General features: G+C 44.7%; 1 protein-coding gene and 2 pseudogenes across 1 annotated transcript; 2 read left to right on the top strand and 1 right to left on the bottom strand.

Annotated features, from left to right (window-relative positions):
* Nucleotides 1-7,364: 7,364 nt before the first annotated feature.
* On the bottom strand, nucleotides 7,365-7,979 carry LOC133282219 (olfactory receptor 8U3-like). Its single transcript, XM_061478280.1, has one exon. The coding sequence runs from the start codon at nucleotides 7,977-7,979 to the stop codon at nucleotides 7,365-7,367; it is 615 nt and encodes a 204-aa protein (XP_061334264.1).
* Nucleotides 7,980-12,688: 4,709 nt separating this feature from the next.
* On the top strand, nucleotides 12,689-13,625 carry LOC133282220 (olfactory receptor 5F1-like; annotated as a pseudogene).
* Nucleotides 13,626-17,987: 4,362 nt separating this feature from the next.
* Nucleotides 17,988-18,926, top strand: LOC133282222 (olfactory receptor 5J3-like; annotated as a pseudogene).
* Nucleotides 18,927-19,825: the final 899 nt, after the last annotated feature.

The raw sequence follows: 19,825 nt of genomic DNA on the forward strand, positions 1-19,825 counted from the left end.
ATAGAGGAGCTGACAAGGAGAGGTGCCATGCTTGACCTCGTGCTCACCAGCAGGGAAGGGCTCATTGGAAATGTGATGCTCCAGGGCAGCCTTGGATGCAGCGATCATGAGATGCTCGAATTTGAGATCCTCAGGACAGTGAGGAGAGCGTGCAGCAAGCTCACTGCCCTGGACTTCAAAAGAGCAGACTTTGGCCTCTTCAGGAACCTGCTTAGGAAGGTTCCATGGGATCCAGCCCTAGAGGGCAGGGGGGCCCAATACTCTTGGTTGATATTCAAGGATCACCTGCTACAAGCTCAGGAGTGCTGCATCCCAACTAGAAGGAAGTGCAGCAGGAGGGCCAGGAGACCTCCTTGGATGGATAAGGAGCTCCTGGGGAAAATTCAAATGAAAAAAGAGGCTTATAATAAGTGGAAGCAAGGACAAGTGGCATGGGAAGAGTACAGGGATGTTGTTTGGGAAGCTAGGGACCAGGTTAGGAAAGCTAAGGCCCAGTTAGAATTAAACCTAGCTAGAGGTATTAAAGATAACAGGAAGGGATTCTACAAGTATGTAGCAAATAAAAAACAGACTAGGGAGAAAGTAGGCCCCCTCAGGAAGCTCTTGGGAGAACTGGCTACACAGGATTTGGAGAAGGCTGAGGTTCTGAATGACTTCTTTGCCTGGGTCTTCACTGGCAAAGGCTCTGACCGCACCACCCAAGTCTTGGAAGGCAGATGCAGGGACTGTGAAAATGAAGAACTTACACCACTGTAGGAGAGGAACTGGTTCGAGACCATCTTAAAAATCTGAATGAGCGTTTGACACTGTCCCACACAACATCCTTGTCTCTAAATTGGAGAGACATCAATTTGATGGATGGACCACTCGGTGGATAAAGAACTGGCTGGATGGCTGCATGCAAAGAGTTGTGGTCAATGGCTCAATGTCCGGCTGGAGACCAGTAACGAGTGGGGTGCCTCAGGGATCGGTGTTGGGACTGGTCTTGTTTAACATCTCTTTCGCTGACATGGACAGTGGGATTGAGTGCACCCTCAGCAAGTTTGCCGATGCCACCGAACTGTGTGGTTCGGTTGATACCCTGGAGGGAAGGAATGCCATCCAGAGGGACCTTGACACGCTTGTGAGGTGGGCTGATGCCAACCTCATGTAGTTTAAGCATGCCAAGTGCAAGGTCCTACACCTGGGTGGGAGCAATCCCAGGCACAGCTACAGGTTGGGCAGAGAAGAGATTCAGAGCAGCCCAAAGAGAAGGACTTGAGGGTGTTGGTTGATGGGAAAATGAACATAGGCTGGCAGTGTGCGCTTGCAGCCCAGAAAGCAACCATATCCTGGGCTGCATCAAAAGAAGCATGACCAGCAGGTGAAAGGAGGTGATCCTGCCCCTCTACTCTGCTCTTGTGAGACCTCACCTGGAATATTGTGTGCAGTTCTGGTGTCCTCAACATAAAAAGGACATGGAACTGTTGGAACAAGTCCAGAGGAGGCCACGAGGATGATCAGGGGACTGGAGCACCTCCCGTATGAAGACAGGCTGAGGAAGTTGGGGCTCTTCAGCCTGGAGAAGAGAAGGCTAGGTGGAGACCTCATAGCAGCCTTCCAGTGTCTGAAGGGGGCCTATAGGGATGCTGGAGAGGGACTCTTCATTAAGGACTGTAGTAACAGGACAAGGGGTAACGGGTAAAACTTCAACAGGGGAAGTTTAAGTTCGATATAAGAAGGAAATTCTTTCCTGTGAGGGTGGTGAGGCACTGGAATAGGTTGCCCAGGGAGGTTGTGAATGCTCCATCCCTGGCAGTGTTCAAGACCAGGTTGGACGAGGCCTTGGGTGATATGGTTTAGCATAAGGTGTCCCTGCCCACGGCAGGGGGGTTGGAACTAGATGATCTTAAGGTCCTTTCCAACCCTAATGATTCTATGATTCTATAAAACAAGCCAGGAGGTGAGAAAATCAGTTTTTTCTCAAGATAGAGATGATTCTGTGCAGTACAGTCATGCAGATCCACACATTGAGTCCAAGTCTGTTTGTGTCACATTATGTCTAATACCAGTTTTATACATTTTATTTGTATTCCTGTCACACATACGTATATTTACACACATACACACATAGTACACATATTGGAGGTGAGGGACAAGGTCAAGAATCTTGCAAGAAAAGTGGATATTTATCAGTGACAAAAGTGAGAATTGAATAAAGCTGATTGGTGTTTCCTGTGAGGAAAAAGAGGCCTGGGATAATTCAAGGTAATCTGTTCCTACACGCTGATGGCTGAGAAGTGAAATGAAGTTTGAAGTTGCTGCTCCTCTTGGTGTCCTTCCTAGGAATATGCGATGGGGGTTCTATTTCTCATTAAATGCTCTCATTGACTGTTGTGCAGGAACTGTGAAAGAACTTACATAAAGTCATGAGGATTAGTGGAAAATCCCATTAGTTTAGGCGTTCTCACTTGATGTATTCATGTCCTGCATGATACAAGTCTTGCATGTTGCCAGTGGTTGAACAACCTCCTCCTGCACTTCAGCAGAGGGCACTTCACCTCCTTGATCCTCAGGGTGTAGATGAATGGGTTTAGCGTTGGGGTGACCACGGTGTAAAAGACGGATCATCTCAGTGCTGTGCGTGTCAGAGCACACGAGCTTTAGCACAGGAACATCGTCACAGAAGAAGTGGTCAATGTGGTTGGGACCACAGAAAGAACCTCCAACCACGCACCATGTGCAGATGATGGCACCGAGAAAGGCAAATAGGTAGGATGATGCTACCAGCTGCCAGCAGACGCCTCTGGAGATGAAGGTCACATAAAGCAGGGGGTGGCAGATAGCAATGTGCCAGTCGTAGGCCATCATGGCCAGCAGGTGACACTCAATGGCAGCAAAGAATGCAAAGGTGAGGAACTGCATCATGCAGGCAGTGAAAGAAATGGTTTTGTCCTCTGATAACAGGTCTGCCATCATCCTGGGGCAGATGACTGTAGAACAGCAGATGTCAGTGAAGGCAAAATGGGAGAGGAAGAAGTATATGGGGGTATGGAGGCTGGGAGACACCCGAACCAAGATGATAATGCCAAAGTTCCCCTCCAAAGCGACAACGTAAATCAGGAGAAACAAGACAAAAGGAGGGGTCTGCGCACATGGTCTGTCTGTAATTCCCAAGAAGACAAATTTAGTCTGCGTGTGATTTCCTCTCATGACCAGGTGTTACCTACCAAGGCAAAAGGAAGGAAAACATCAAAATCATTGCAAACAGAAATTCACTTTTGGACCATACTTAACTACAATCGATCACCAGTTTAACAGCCATGCTTTGGCATTTTGGTGTTTTGTATTGTATTTTGTAAACCCAAATTATATGATTTTGTTCTTCATTTGAGGTACTTAGAAAAAAACAGAGAGTGCGATGAAGCAAAAAATGCCATTTTTGTTCTTCTATGCTGAGAAACATAAACTATGGATTTATTCAAGCACCTGATTTTTCAGGTTTGAGTGAAGAATCAGATCTTTATTCACTTTCAGATTGGAGGCAGTTTGTGTCAGAAGACAGCTTAGAGGAAACTCATAGGAGCTCAAGTAAACCTTGAGCAAGAGAAAGTCACATTCCCATTGAAATTGTAGCTTACACATTAATGACCTCCAGATATTTTCCCTTGGCTTTTAATTCTAATGCCAGTCTTAAAATCGCATATATCGAAGTGTTATCTATAATTCAAAAAGGATAAAATTCACATCGCTAAAGTCATGATTTCTACCTTTCTGAGTTCCAGCATGCTGAAGCACCCTCAACCTATGGGCATTATGTTGCTTGCCTTAGAAAAGAGTTGGTGTTATAAGAGGCTGAATCCAAAGGCTGATTTGTTAGTGACCATATTCTGTTGACAACCTGAAATGCTGCATTTCTTTATGACAAAATAAGATTCATCCTCATTTAACTCTTGAGTAATTCAGTTCATCTTGCTTTAGCTGCCTATGTAAAAGAAAACAACCTGCATAAGCCAATGCTCCCTCTTATTATAAAGAAAACCCGCATTGGTAAGGCTGTTTTCCAATGCAGCTTTCCCAAAGGCAACCCAAGGACATGCAGAAGCAAGCCCACTGCCTCAATGCAGGTGAGACTCTGCTTTGTGTTGGTGTTACATCCTGTGACTTCCTTCTGCCACCGAGTAATGGGAGCCACAGGTTAGTCCCCAACGCAGCAGAGAACGCCTACGTGCCGGCATCAGCTCTGTTAAGCACCTGATGTGAAGAGAGGTGAGCTCCTGCCAGACTCCAAGAGCCCAGCTTGTGGTGCTGGGGCTGTAAATACAGTTGCATGTGCTCTGCTGGGAGGAAGCCTCCAGGGCTGCTCATGATTTACCAGAGGAAAACAAAACAAAGGGTGTGAAATCACCTCTGAAAGGCATTGTGGTGCTTGGGCATCTGAGAGACATGGCGTGGATGAGCCAAACCGGAGCACAGCTACACAGCAGCAGCAGTGATGAGCAGCTCATAGGATGCTTCTGACATACTTATGGACTATGCCAAACTTTCTGTCTGTCATTGGCAACAGAATGAAAATGGTTTAGAGCCATTTCTGATCTTGCACAGGATCCCCAAATGGGACAGGAAGCACAAGTGACTCCTTCTCTGGAGCTGCTGATGTTCCTCCTTGGACACTGGCAAGCCCAGTTTTCCATCCCCAGTGGGCTTATCCACTTGTAGAGCCTGGATGGCCAACAGCTGAGCTGATGCTTTGGGGCTTCCACTCTATTGAAGGATGAGAAATGGGTATTTGAGGCAAGGATGAATTGTCCCAGGGTGAACTAATAGGCCTTTATCCCCCTGAGCAGCCACAGCTGGGGCTCCGTCCCCACCCTCCACCCATTTGCCCACCATCTCTATTTTAACTCAGCCCAGGGAAGTTGGGTTATGTTTGAGTTTTTGTTTCCATTTTAGCAGGAGTTGTGCACATCTATGGAATCCTTTGATGGTGACCAAAGCTTGCTCATGTATCTTCCTAGCAATTGCTGGACCTCACCCTGTTCAGGGGATTGACTTGGCTTGATCTGACATTCTTTGGCTTAGTCCTGGACCTGTGTCTTCCGTATCATCACCAACCTGCCTGATGATTGGAGTCTTGGCTGAACTTGGCCCAGGTCTCTGTTCCTGTCCTACTTCTCTGGCTCAGGTACTGTGGGATGCTCGCTGTGCACCACGGTGTTCCTTTTTGGCTCTACTTAAAGAGATTAAAGAAAGACACTCCTGTGGCATTCCTCATGCTCCTGCAGAGCAGAACCCAGCACACTGCTCTCAACAGCTCGGCCAGGGCTCACTGTTCTGGCATTCCCTCTCTCTCTAGATTATGTACTTAAATGGGCAAATTTGGAGCTATTCTTCTGTGTTAGGGAAGTTGAGTAATCAAGTTCATATATTATTCTCTTGTCCTTGGTGCTTTCTCCTTTACCAAGTGTGATGTGAGACTTTTATGGAGAGGACCACTTTTATGTATGTGGTGTGGGAAGTTTGTGTCCACCCCCGGGAATCTCTGCATTTTGTAGATCATTTCTCTGCAAAGATTGAAGCAGAATCATGCAATGATTGTCTCGGTGTAAAATGTATTTCCAAAACCTCCAGCCTGTTTCTTGTGTTGCTGGAATTCAGAGTTCTGCCTCCCCTGTACATTAGACTTAGGTTCCTATTGCCAGTTCACTGAGTTGGATCCACCGCACACAAGACTATGGCAAACCAGAGCTCTCTCAGGAGCATGGCATCAAGTGTGGGTAAACCTTTGAGCATTTCAGTTGTCTCTGCTTTGGAAAATTTGTTAAACCGAACAGGAAATAAGGACACCAGAGTGGGGTAATTCATCAAGCAGTGGTGAGCCCTACACATCACGCTTCTCATCTAGACTCCCTTTCCCACAAAAGCTTGAACCAGATGATCTTTTGAGGTCCAGCTTGGGCTTTCTGTGCCTCTATGATTTTATGTGTACAGTGTAAGCAAAGACATCCAACTAACTAGAAGGAGGAAAAGAAGTTATGGTGAAGGTTTTCAAGGAAGCTCTTTGATATTAAAAGTCTCTGACACCTTAAGTTCTTCAGCATTTAATCGCATTTCTGCTGTCTCCATCAGTGGACACAGGTAGAAACCACTTTTCCCTGAGACCTCAGACAGCATCTCCTCTCTTGCTGTGGTTTGGCAGAGCAAACAAAAGAGACTGTTCACCATCCATACACTTATCAAATACAAGTTAATTCCCACTCAACAGGTAAAGGAAAGCTGTTATCCCCCATCTGTGTGTTTTGGCTTTTCTCAGACCCAGACAGTTCTCAGTTACCAGGAATTCTGTGCTCAAGATTGCCTTTCATCTATGGAAACAAGCCGCAGGTTTCATTTGTCAGTAAAATACACCATTTGTGTTCCGTGGTGTACTTTATCATGAGCTGGGCATGGACATGGGATGTGGGTACTTATCTCCAGCTGGAATTCCATTTATCTCACCATTTAAGTATAGGGCACTTAAGATGAATTGAAGGACTCCCTGATGTGCCCAGAATGTCCTTAACACTGGGTGGTCTCAGAACAGTTCACTCTTTATTATATATTATATTAACATTAATGAAACATAGTAATTAATTATATTGACATTGGTTACAATGTATTAATTAAATCTACAATTTCTTCCTTTATAGAATCATAAAATAATTAGGGTTGGAAAGGACCTTAAGATCATCTAGTTCCAACCCCCCTGCCGTGGGCAGGGACACCTTACACTAAATCAGATCACCCAAGACCTCATCTCTTGTGAAGCTGCAGCCTGGGGAGGGATTCCTCTTCATATTCAAAGATGCAGCTTGAGACCTTGATTCCCACCAGCTTCTTCTCTTTGAAAGGCACAAACAAATGCAATGAATCTTTTGTAACCTTTTCTCTGACTCTTTTTCAGCAAGCAAATGTAAAACTACACTTCCTCTTCCCTCCCACCCCAGCAGCTTTAATAAAGAGCTCACAGGTAAGAGTGAGGAATTTTATTAGAGCTGAAGGACAAGGTCAAAAATCTTGCAAAAAAAAAAAAAAAAGATATTATCAGTGACAAAAGTTATAACCAAGTAAAGCTGATTGGTATTTCCTGTGAGAAGAGGCCTGGAATAATTGAGGGTAAATTCTTCCTAGAGGAGGATAACAGCAAAATGTAATGAAGTTTGAGGTTGCTGTTCCTCTTGGGTTCCTTCCAATGCAGATGTGATTTGGGGGAGTCTCTTTCTCATCCAATACTGTCATTGGCTTTTGTGCAGGAACAGTGTAAGAACCTACATAAAGTCATGAGGATTAGTGGGAAATCCCATTGTTTCAGTGCCCCATAAGCTTTCTCACTTGACATGAAATCTTCATGTCCTGGATAATACAACTCTTCTGTGTTGCCAGTGGTTGAAGAACCTTCTCCTGCACTTGATCAGAGCCTCCTTCACCTCCTTATTCCTCAGGCTGTAGATAAATGGGTTAAGCATGGGGTTGACCACAGCATAGAGGATGGAAGCCACCTTATCCAGGCTCCTGTGGCTAGATGGAGGTTGTAGGTACATGAAGAATGCTGACCCATATAACAAGGCAACAGCCATCAAATGGGAGGTGCAGGTATGGAAGGCTCTGGCCCTGCTCTGTGCTGAGCACACCCTCAGCACGTTGCGGATGATAGAGATGTAGGAGAGCAAAATGATAACGCTCGTACCCACTACGTTGATGGTGACGAAGGCAAAGATGACCATCTCACTGCTGTGTGTGTCAGAGCACACGAGCTTTAGCACAGGAACAACGTCACAGAAGAAGTGGTCAATGCGGTTGGGACCACAGAAGGAACCTCCAAACGTGCACCATGTGCAGATGATGGCACTGAGGAAGGCAAATGCATAGGATGATGCTACCAGCTGCCAGCAGACGCGTCTGGAGATGATGGTCACGTAAAGCAGGGGCTGGCAGATAGCAACGTGCCGATCGTAGGCCATCGTGGCCAGCAGGTGACACTCAATAACAGCAAAGTGTGTAAAGCTTTGAGACTGCATCATGCAGCCGGTAAAAGAAATGGTTTTGTCCTCTGATAACAGGTCTGCCAGCATCCTGGGGGAGATGACTGTGGAATAGCAGATGTCAGTGAAGGCAAAATGGGAGAGGAAGAAGTACATGGGGGTCTGGAGGCTGGAAGACACCCGAACCAAGATGATAATGCCGAAGTTCCCCACCAAAATGACAATGTAATTCAGCAGAAACAACACGAACAGAGGGATCTGAGCACCCGGGCTGTCTGTAATTCCTGAAAGGATGAATTTAATCTGGGTTTGATTTCCTCCCATGATCTGGTGTTACCTGCTGAGGCAAAAGGAAGAGAAACATTTTTTTAAAAACGGAGATTCATTTTTGGACCATGTTTAACTACAGTCAATCACCACTGTAAGTGCCACATTTTGGTTGAATTCATATACTGTACTATATTTTTAACCCAAAATCGTATGGTTTTTGGTTTTCAGTTAGTGTATTTATAAGAGAACAGGAAGCACACTGAAGTAACAAATGGCATTTTTGGTTTTCTATGCTCTAACACTTAAAACGATGGATTTATTTAGGCACTTTTGGACCATATTTTAATCCAAACAATGACCAGTTTAACTGCCACATTACTGTATATTCTACTATATTAACTAACCCAAATTATATATATTTTATGTTATTCAACTGAGGTATCTTGAAAAGAACATGGACCGCATTCAAGGCACAAATGCTATTTTCAGTGCTAGGACTCTTAAAACTATGAATTTATTCAAGCACATGTGTTTTCAGATTAAAGAAAAGAATCAGATCTTTCTTCACTTTCACTTTTCAGTATTCAGAGTTAATTTGGTCAGAAGACACCTGAAAACCTCATAGTAGCGCATGTGATCCAGGGGGAAAGAAAGTCCCAGTCCTAGTGAAATCCATCTTACACATGAATAAACTGCACACATTTTCCCTTGGCTTTTAGTTATCATTCCAGTCACCAAATCACATTTATTAAACTATTTGAGATTATTCGTAACAGATAAAATTCACATGATTTATACCTTTCTGAGCTCCAGCACACTGAAGCATCCTAAACCTATGAGCATTAAGCTGCTCGCATTGAAAAGGAGTTGATGTTACAATGTACTTATTTGTTAGTGACTATATTCTGCTGACAATCTGCAATGTTGCATTTCTTTATAACAAAATAAGATTCATCCTCATTTAACTCTTGAATAAATTGGTGCATGTTTCTTTTGCTGCATATGTGAAAGAAAACAACCTGCATTCACCATTGCTCCCTCTAATTATAAAGAAAAAACACACTGGTAAGGTTGATTTCTGATGTAGCTTTCCCAAAGAGGACATGAGGACATGAAGAAGAAATACCACTGCTTCAATGAAGGTGAGGCTCTGCTTTGTGTTGGCATTACCTCCTGTGACTTCCTTCTGCCACCGAGTGATGGGAGCCACGGGTTAATCCCCAATGCAGCAGAGAACATCTGTGTGCCAGCATCAGCTCTGTTAAGCACCTGATGTGAGGAGAGGTGAGCTCCTGCCAGACTCCAAGAGCCCAGCTTGTGGTGCTGGGGCTGTAAATACAGTTGCATGTGCTCTGCTGGGAGGAAGCCTCCAGGGCTGCTCATGCTTTACCAGAGGAAAACAAAGAAAAGGAAAAGCAAAGGGTGTGAAATCACCTCTGAAAGGCATTGTGGTGCTTGGGCATCTGAGACATGATGTGGATGAGTCATTCCTGAGCGCAGCTACACAGCAGCAGTGATGAGCAGCTCATAGGATGCTTCTGACATACCTGTGGACCATACAAAGTTTTCAGTTTGACCTTGTCAACAGAATGAGAATGGGTTTAGAGACATTTCAGATCTTGCAGAGGGTCCCTAAATGCAACGTGAAGTACAAGTGACTCCATCTATGGAGCTGCTGCTGCCCCTCTGCACACTTGAGTGCCAAATTTTCCATCCTCTGTGGGATTATCCACATGTACTGCCTGAATGTCCAACACCTGAGCTGGTGCTTTAGGGCTTCCACTGTATTCAAGGGTGAGAAATGGGCATTTGAGGCAGTGATGAATTGTCCCAGGGTGAGCTAATAGGCCTTTATCCCCCTGAGCAGACTCAGCTGGGGCTCCACTCCCACCCTCGGCCCATTTGCCCCCATCTCTGTTTAAGCTCAGCCCAAGGTGGTTGGACTATATTTGAGTTTTTGTTTCCATTTTAGCAGGAGTTGTGCACATCTATGGAATACTTTGAGGGTGATCTGAGGTTTCTTATGGACTTTCCTAGCAATTGCTGGACCTAAACCTGACCAGGGGATTGACTTGACCTGTGTTGGCTTGGTTTTGGACCTGCCTCATAGTCCCTAACTTGCTTGATGCTCTGGAATCTTGGCTGAAATTGGCCTAGGTCTCTGTTCCTGCTCTGTTTCTCTTGCTCAGGTACCGTGGGATGGTCCCTGCACACAGTGGTGTTCTCCTTTGGTTCAATTTTGATAGATTGAAGAGACAAACCCCTATGGCACTCCCCATGTTCCTGCAGAGTAGAACACATTACCCTCTGTCCCCAACAGCCCAGCCGCTGCTCACTGCTCTGGCAGTCCCTCTCCATCCAGACCATATCCCTGCATGGGCGCAATAGGAGATAGTCTATTCAGTGAGGGAATTAGAGTGATCAATTGAACTTTATACTCGAGTGTTATTCTCCAGTCATTAGTATCACCTCCATTTTCCAAATATAATTGTAGAATAATGTTTTTGAGTAGGTGAGTAACACTGTGGTTTGGTAATGGGTTCTCAGTCTTAGTAAAAGCTCATAAAGCTGTCCAGCTTGAGGGTTTCTGTAGTTACAAGGTGCTGAGATGTCATCACTAAGAGATGCTCTTTGTCAATAACCTCACAGCAATTTCTGATTTCAGTGCATTCTGGCTCCCAGAAGACAGCCCATCTCAGGGGTTGAGGCAGTAATAGCTCCAGATGCCTGACTTGTGAAGTCCCTTAGGCAACTTTCCAATTATATTTAAAGGGGGGAGAAAACAAGACTGGCATGGGGTGATGTGCCCAATGAGACTGCTGGCAGCTTATGTCAACCATCTAAGCTGGAAAGCAATAAATAGTGAAGACAGGAGCCTCTGGGAGACACAGCCATACATGGACAGGAACACCATGTAGAACTAAACAGGGAAGGAATGGAGACTTGGAGGATTTCATGGAATGGTGAAGCACGGCCTCATAGAATCACAAAATTTCATCTCTGAAGCTCTGGTATATAAAGCAAGCTGGAAGGTGGAGAAATACTATCAAGACAGAGATGCTTCTGTGTAATAGTCATGCAAATGGGCAAGGAAGATCTGCTTAGAGGCAATGCCGAAGGAATGTAGCAGTGATTGTCACAGGAGCTTAAATTGCCTTTTCTCTTTGCAAACATCTCCTTGCTTAGTGGTAATGGTTATACTGGGACAAATATAAGCATGTACAGAAGAAATGTCTAATATCTTATGTATTTACCCCCTCTCCTGACACAATCCTTTTTGGGGATGTATTTTATCCTATTTAAGAGATCAGCATAGACAATTTCAATAGGATATGCTCTATTTGTCTGTATTGTTGCCTTTCTAGTTCCCCTCAGCAATGACAAGGTGCAGGTTCTGTCTTTGAATGATTTCCTTGGAGAAAGGAACAAGAGGTATGCACGATAATAGCTCAGCCTGAAAGAGGCGGGGTCTTCAACAGGAAACCAGAAGTGGCATCTCAGGTACTGTTCTGGGGGATGGTGGTGGAACTAGTTTTAAACTCCTCTCAAATGTCTGTGTTTGAGACACATGATTATGTTATAAATCCTTTCTAAAAGGAAGTTTTACTTCCTGACCTTAATCTGGCAGGAAATCAGTTGCTTGGAAGTATTTGCTTTTTGCTTAAGATGTAAGTTGAATGATAGAAATTAAGGGGAAAAACACATTTTTAACAAGTCACCAGTGAAGCTGGAAGATACTGGCGAAGCAAAGATAAATGCATATGCCTGTCTCTCTCTTCTAGGTATTTATTCTTATGAGATGAGAGCAGTTATTGAGATGCAGTTTAGCCCCAAAGTAGCCACTAACCTTGTTATTAATCAATTGTTTTTAATGAAAACCAACATATTGCTTTTATTTCTGAGCACTTAGACTAAGGAGCAACAAATTCAGACTCTGAGCTACCTGGGGTAATGAAAAGAGTCTCTGGGACATCTTCAACCTGAAAAGCAGCATGAAAGTTAATATTTCTTTACCCTGTATTATCAGAGCAGTCAATCTGAGCTGCTCTTCCCTTAATGTGGAGAAAACTGCAGGCAGATGGAAACATAATGAAGACCACCATGATGTCCAAGGGAAAACTTCTTTTGTTGGCTTCAGACTTCCTTTGAAATTGGTGTGTGAAGATAGAAGATACATTCAAAGCTTGGTCTAAGAGCCTGAGTGGTAGATGTAGTCAGTGACTCCCTGCATGGGCAGGTGGTTGTGGACCATCTAAGCATCCTGCCAAGGTGCCTGGCTGTGTTTCATTAGAGAATGTCTTCATTATCTAGAGTACAGGCTTAAACCCCACTAATAGTTAAGCAAGGGATTAAGCCATCATAACCAAGCCCACAGAAACCACCCTGCTGCCTGGGAACTGGGAGCCTCTTGGACACTGATGGCCTGGGAAAACTGGACTACGGTGACAGAGTTTGTTTTCAAGGGGTTCACAGATTGCCTCGACTTCCAGGTTACCCTCTTTGTGCTTTTCCTGCTCATTTATGTCACCACTGTGATAGGAAACCCTGGCATCCTTGCTGCAGTCTGGCTCGATTCCCAGCTTCAGAGCCCCATGTACTTCTTCCTCAGCCACTTGTCCTTCTTGGATCTGTGCTACTCCTCCATGGTGACACCCAAAATGCTGCTGAACCTCTTGTCTGAAAGGAAGACTATTTCTTTTGCTGGCTGCTTCCTACAGCTCTATATGCTGTTTTGCAATCACAGAGTGCTACCTCCTGGCTGGGATGGCATATTACCGCTATGTTGCCATCTGCAACGCCTTGCATTACCCCATCCTCATGTCCAAGAAGGTCTGTGTTTCCTTCTTAGCTGGGTCCTATGCAGTTGGGCTTTTTAATTCAGCCGTCTTCACAGGCTTTGTATTGAGGGTGTCCTTCTGTGGCCCCAATGTCATTGACCACTTCTTCTGCGATGGGCCACCACTCTCAAAGTTGGCTTGCTCTGATACTTCCCTCAACCAAGTGTTGCTGTTTGCTTTTGGGGGCTTCAGTGAGGTCACCACAGTATCAGTCATCCTCATCTCCTATGGCCACATCCTCTTCACCGTCATGAGGACAGGCTCTGTGCTGGGCAAAGCTTTTGGCACCTGTGCATCCCACCTAGTGGCTGTCACCATCTTCTATGGGACCCTTATCTTCATGTACCTACGGCCCAGCTCCAGCTACAACGTGGGCAGGGACAAAATAGTTTCTGTCTTTTACACCACGGTGACCCCAATGTTGAACCCTTTCATCTACAGCCTGAGGAGCAAGGAGGTAAAGAGTGCTCTGAAGAGAACAGTGGGGAGAACGATTATTTCCCTGCCAAAGTGGTAAATGGTTTGACACTTAGTGATGGGAGTGGGGTTGGTGGTTTTGAGTCTTTTTGAGGTTGGAGAGAAGCTGTGATAATACTTCTGTATATTATTGTCCATTTTGTAGACCAGCTTTATCGATGTGGGAGTAATTTGCTATACATTTGCCTCTTGATAGTGTATTTCATAACAGGAGAAACACATACTCACTGAAGAGCCACCAAAGGTTGATTTGTGATGAAACATGCTAAAATGTCCAACTTGTTCCTGAATATTTGAAGGCAAGAATGTGTTGGATTTTCCTATGTACCTGCCATTGCTTAAGCAACCCCAAATCGCTTCTTTCTTGAAGGGAAATATGATGACAAGGCTCAGTCCTGTTAAAATAACCCATTTATGAGATTTCTGCTGAGGACTTGGACTGTTTTCTCAGCTGTCTTTTCAAGAGCCCACTTGTGGTCTCTTACAGCTGGGACATCATTCACCAGTATGGTGGACACTCTACCAAGTGCTGTACCTCTTCCAGCCATGAGATGTGTTCTATGGACTTAAGGTGAATTTCAGTGCTTCCAGGTAATCCCCATGACAGATGGGAGCATGCAGGAGAACACACAGAGCAGACCAAGGAGGCTTGGAGGAGAGAGGAGGAAGAAAAGTTCCCTAAAGCTGCAGGAAACAGGGAAGCTGGAGAGGAGCTTCTCGGAATTTTCTTCCCTGATCAACGACCCATCAAAGAATGTTCAAAGGTATTTGAAGATTTCCCTGCTGTGCTTTAATCCTTCAAAGCGCTTTTTTATAGTGAAGAAATACTTCAAATAATTTTGTTAATATACAGAGCAAAGGATTGGACAGTGATGGTTCCTAAATGTGCTGTTGAGTGGAATTGTTTAGTACATATATTCAAACTTAATGGACACTAAAGCCATGCTGCATTAGTTGCAATACAACACATTTCTACTTTTATTCTCTTTTTTTTTTTTTTTGCTCTAAGCATGTAGTTCTCTGTATCCACAAGACTACTAGTTGTGGGATTTAACTGGCCAAAAGTGAAGTTTAATAAGTAGACATTATATCTGATCTCAGTCTCCCTCCTTAGAAGGAACTCAAATGGCTCAAGTGAATGATGGTGCATAAAGATATAATAAAGATATATAAAGATATCAGCTGCATATAGAATGAATATCATGATTCTGATATATTTAACTTCAGGACATCTGAATTTCAGGTGGCAGAGGCCCACCCAGCCTATGAGTCATGGCTTCTCCTTATGTCAGATTTCAGTTCTGTATAACTTCAATGTACTTTTTATTTGAAACTCCCCCTTTCCATTACCACCTTCATTATAAGAGGAAAATTAATAGGCTCAAAACATCCTTAGACACAACAGAGCTGATACAAGATGAGGAATTTAGTGATAAAAACTTCGAAGGTTTATACCTAATAACCTGATGACTGTCTACCTGCTTTCTACAAGTTGTTTTCCTCCTTGTTATGCTGTTGTAAGAAGCAAAATAAGTTTATTCTGGCAATAACTGGAATATGTGTTTTTATTCACCTTTTCAGGGAAGGGGAGGGTGTTTTGAGCTGTACCTGAAGGATTGGTGATACAGTGGGAACAAACAGGAATCGCTGGTGAAAGTGTTGGCACAGAAACTCCTCAAATATAAACCCTGCTGTTAAAACATTGCCATTTGTAGAAGCTAAACCCAAGCAGGGGTCAACACAGCTGTCTGCATTGCTCTTCTCCATCCATATTTGGGTTTGCTGGTGCAGGTTGTTGCTGGTTGTGCTGGTGACATTGATGGTTTCCTCCAGAAGCTCATGGGTTCCAGTGAGTCCTGCAGCATTTCTCAGCCATTCCTTTGGCCAACTGAATGGCACCACTGGAGTTCACAGACTGGAAGATAACCTGGGACACCTATAGCTCATGTGTTGGTCTGTATGTCACGCTGATGTGGAGCAAGGTGAGCCCAAACCCATTTCATTTGTCCATCTCTCAGCCAGTCCTCTAGGCTCTCAGTGATACAAATCAGTAGCTCAGTGACAGTCTCCCGAGGAAAGTGGTGGATTCCCTAACATTGGACAGTAGCCTTTCAGGCTCATTTAGTGATTGGAGGTTTGGGTCAGCCTTCATCTTCTATAATATCACCTGTCTTCTCCAGGCATCCATTCAGAGGTAATTACCTAAGCTGCTTGCAGCAAGTGTTTAAGATAATTGACATAGACTGCCCTTTGGCTGCACCTTCTCACCTGCCCCTTGATTCTTCAAAAGGACTTGTGAAGAACACTTTGTGCTTGTTTGGATCTCTGCTTTTCCTGTCCCTGGAGGCTGCTGAATGTTGTAACAGGTTAGAGATCTTTGTGACAACAATTAGAAGAGATTTTCCATCAGCCTGTGTGCACAGCTAAGCCTTTATTAGCAGTTTAGGCTGTTGTGACTCATGGGTTCTCATTCAGGGGCCAGCAATATATAACCAAGGTTCATGTATCTTAGAGCCCTGAATTGTAGCCAAAACTGTGACAAATACTTGTTCCCCAAGTGTTTGTGTCTGTTGCCTGCAAAGACCTGCAGGGAGAGATATAAAAGTAACACATTGGTGCAAGTGAAGAACTTCACCTGGTGATGAAAATAGGCTGGAAGGTCTTGGAGGTTCAGGAGAGACATTCTTGTTTGGAAGCTAGGAGGATGCCTTCAAGAGAGAATCCCCTTGATTTGCTGTGCAGATATCCAGTGTCATCTAATGTGGAAGAGAACTTACAGCTGTAAGAGGTGACCCCCTTCCACAGGTACGTGAGACCATACCATGAAAGGTCCATGTTAGCCCTGCTCTGGTAGAAATCACTGCAGCAACTGGGGAGGCTGCTCAGAATTGTGCCAGGTAAAGATTTGCTCCTCTGTGTTGGTTTTAAAGAGGTGAAATATTCCTGCTGGGATGTACTTATAGAATCCCAGCCTGCTTTGGGTTGGAAGGGAGTTTAAAGCTCCTCCAGCTCCAACCCCTGCCACGGGCAGGGACACCTTCCACTAGAACAGCTTCCTCCAATCCCCTGTGTCCAACCTGACCTTGAACACTGCCAGGGATGGGGCAGCCACAGCTTCTCTGGGCACCCTGTGCCAGTGCCTCAGCACCTTCCCAGGGAAGAGCTTCTGCCTAAGAGCTCATCTCAGTCTCCCCTCTGGCAGGTTCAAGCCATTCTCCTTGGCCTGTCCCTACAGGCCCCTGTCCAAAGCCCTTCTCCATCTTTCTTGTAGCCCATTTAGCCACTGCTGCTTATCATGGTGCTTATGGTATGTTTAAGGAACCTTGCAAAATAAGAGACGAGAAAACTCACAAGGACAGATGAACCTAACCACTGGCCCTGAAATAGTGATATTCACTTTAAAATGTAAAGAATATTTCTACAAAGAAATACTCTGTTGATGGAGAATGGATCTTCGCTGAGTCTTCCGGTCCTGACACTCATCTGGTGGGGTAAGATTTTAATTCTCATCTTTAATCCTGTAAAGATTTAGTTGTTTTATTCTGAACCTTCATGTTATCAGGGACAGAAACCTGTAATTCACACTTTTTTTTCATGAGGGTGAGCAGCTTAACTTAGTGCCTAACTTAGACAACCGGAGTTGAGTGAGTTTGGCTTAGCAGAGCTCAATGGTCTCATCATGGTGTTGATTCCTCCTAATCGTATATTCTCTTAATAGTACTAAGGGAATAACATCTTCAGACCCAAATTTTGCTCATGGTCTCCTGGCATCACCTCCCCAAGGTTTCCAAGACTGTAATATTAAACTCTTCATGTCCTGAATGAGTTTTAGGGTCATGCAGCACCCCTTCCCTTCTCCTTCCTTAATTCCCAGCAAGTTAAAGGCTCTTTTTCCTTCATCTCAATGAGTTTTCCAAAACCACCCAAAGAAAGCTACTGTGCTTTTAGTCTTATATGAGTTATAGCCAGAAGCTGCTTCCAAAATCAGTGCTGTCTTCAGAGAAACTTGATCACGGGAGATCAAGGGCAGAGCTGATGGCTTGGTTTGTGTCACATCGATCCCTCTCTGCTGCTGTAGCCATTGGTCTCATCAAACTGTAGGTACCAAAATGGGATTGAGTGATACAAATGGATCTGCTCAGAGGTGTTTGGGGAAGCTGGGATGCCCTCACTTCAGAAGGGGCCTCCTCTTTCCTTGGGCTGTGTAAGAGGGCAAGCTTGGAGCAGATGGCCAGAGCAGTCCATTCCACTGTAGCTCCCTGGAAATGAATAGTGGGGATGCCCTTGATGCACAGGGTGCTAATTGTCAAGTTATCCCATTCCAGTTCAAATAAAGGCATGGTTTCCACTGTCCTGTATTTTCCAGGGTTTTTTCCTTCCTTGCCAGATACAAAAGCCCTGAATGGCAGAGCAGAATCACACCTCAGTAGCAGAGTTCATCCTCAAGGGTCTCAGTGACCAAGTGGAGATGAAGGCAGCCTTTTTTGTGCTGCTGCTGCTCATGTACACCATCACCCTTCTGGGCAACGCAGGGATAACTGTAGCCATCCGAGGTCACCCACAGCTCCACACATCCATGTAGTTCTTCCTGGGCAGCCTCTCCATTGTTCACATCTGCTTCTCCTCTGTGGTAGCCCCCAGGACTTTGGTCAACTTCCTATTGGGGAAGAAGACCATTTCCTTTGCTGGCTGTATGGGTCAAGCATTCTTCTACATCGTCTTTGTGACAACTGAGTCTTTCCTGCTGGCTGTCATGGCCTATGGCCAGTATGTGGCCATCTGTAACCCTCTGCTCTACTCCTCTGTCATGACTCGGAGGTTATGTGTGGGGCTGGTGGTAGGGTGCTATATTGGGGGTGTCCTGAACTCCATCATTCAGATGACCTTCATCATCAGGCTGCCCTTCTGCAGCTCCAATGTCATCAACCACTTCTTCTGTGATGTTCCTCCTCTCCTGGCTCTGTCCTGTGCCAGCACGTACATCAATGAGATGATCCTCTTCTCCTTGGCTGGTGTCATTGAGCTCAGCACCATCTCTGCCATTCTGGTCTCCCACGTCTTCATCTTCTTTGCCATCCTGAGTGTCCGTAATGCTGAGGGCAGGAAAAAAGCCTTTTCCACCTGCATGTCCCACCTGATTGTGGAGACCATGTTGTATGGAACAACCATCTTCATGTATTTACGCCCTAGCTCTAGTTACTTCCTGAACACTGACAAAGTGGTCTCTGTTTTCTACACGGTGGTGATCCCCATGCTCAACCCCCTCATCTACAGCTTGAGGAACAAAGAGATGAAGGATGCTCTGAGGAGAGCTGCAGAAAGAATCATAGTCAGGTTTTGAAAACCCTGATCCAGGGATGTGGGTAACATGAGGCTTTGTCCCAGAGGCTGTGGAGCCTCCACCCATGGACATGTTCAGAAGCTGCCTGAATGAGGCCAGGAGCAACCTGATGTGACCATGACTAGTCACTGATGTGACTATGACCAGCAGGACATAGTTATTGCTCAGAAAGGACATCTAGGAGGTCTCTGTTCCTATGACTTGCAAATTATACACATAAACACATATCTATATGTGTGTATATACATAAAACACAATATTAAATGCATCCTAAACTATATATTTATATATAACACAATATATTCTTGTGTTAAATGTGAACACCAACACCCATGAGACTGATTTTCCTTGCCTCAGTTTAGTTGGGGTCTCAGTGAATTGTGGGCTGGGTGGGGGAGGCAGCTCCTATGAAAAGCTTTTCCCAGGAAGGATGGAAACCCAAGATCTAAATGGATGAACTGATGTTTTAATGCAGTTGAGGAGAAATGGCATATTGTGCATGAGCCAAGTGAGCGAAATGCAAATTCTTCATCGGGTTTGTGTTTGGAACCAGGCTGCTGAGTTAAATCACAGTCAAATTGGGCTTTGCCACTTCTTTTCAGGCAGCTGTAGAACTTCACCCTTTCAGTTTTCCTCCTCAAGTTCTGCCTTTCTCAAAGCCTTTAACAGATACTCTAAGGAGTTTTCTAATTTATACCCACACTGGTTTGTTACAAACAAAGGCAAGAATGTTATCAGTAGAGTTTGCCGCAAGAGAGTTGCACTTTGGTTTGAGGCAATGGGGATTAAAGAAACCCAAAGCAAACATGCAAACAAACCAGGACCCTGAAACAGCAGGAAAATCGAAGGAAATGAAGAAACCCAACCAAAAGTCTTTATTTCCTATGCAAGAAGTCATT

This window comes from Pezoporus flaviventris, unplaced genomic scaffold, assembly GCF_033815535.1.
Source record: "Pezoporus flaviventris isolate CSIRO_AGI_PZ_B2104156 unplaced genomic scaffold, CSIRO_AGI_Pfla_v1 ptg000116l, whole genome shotgun sequence".
NCBI classification, from domain to species: Eukaryota; Metazoa; Chordata; class Aves; order Psittaciformes; family Psittacidae; genus Pezoporus; species Pezoporus flaviventris.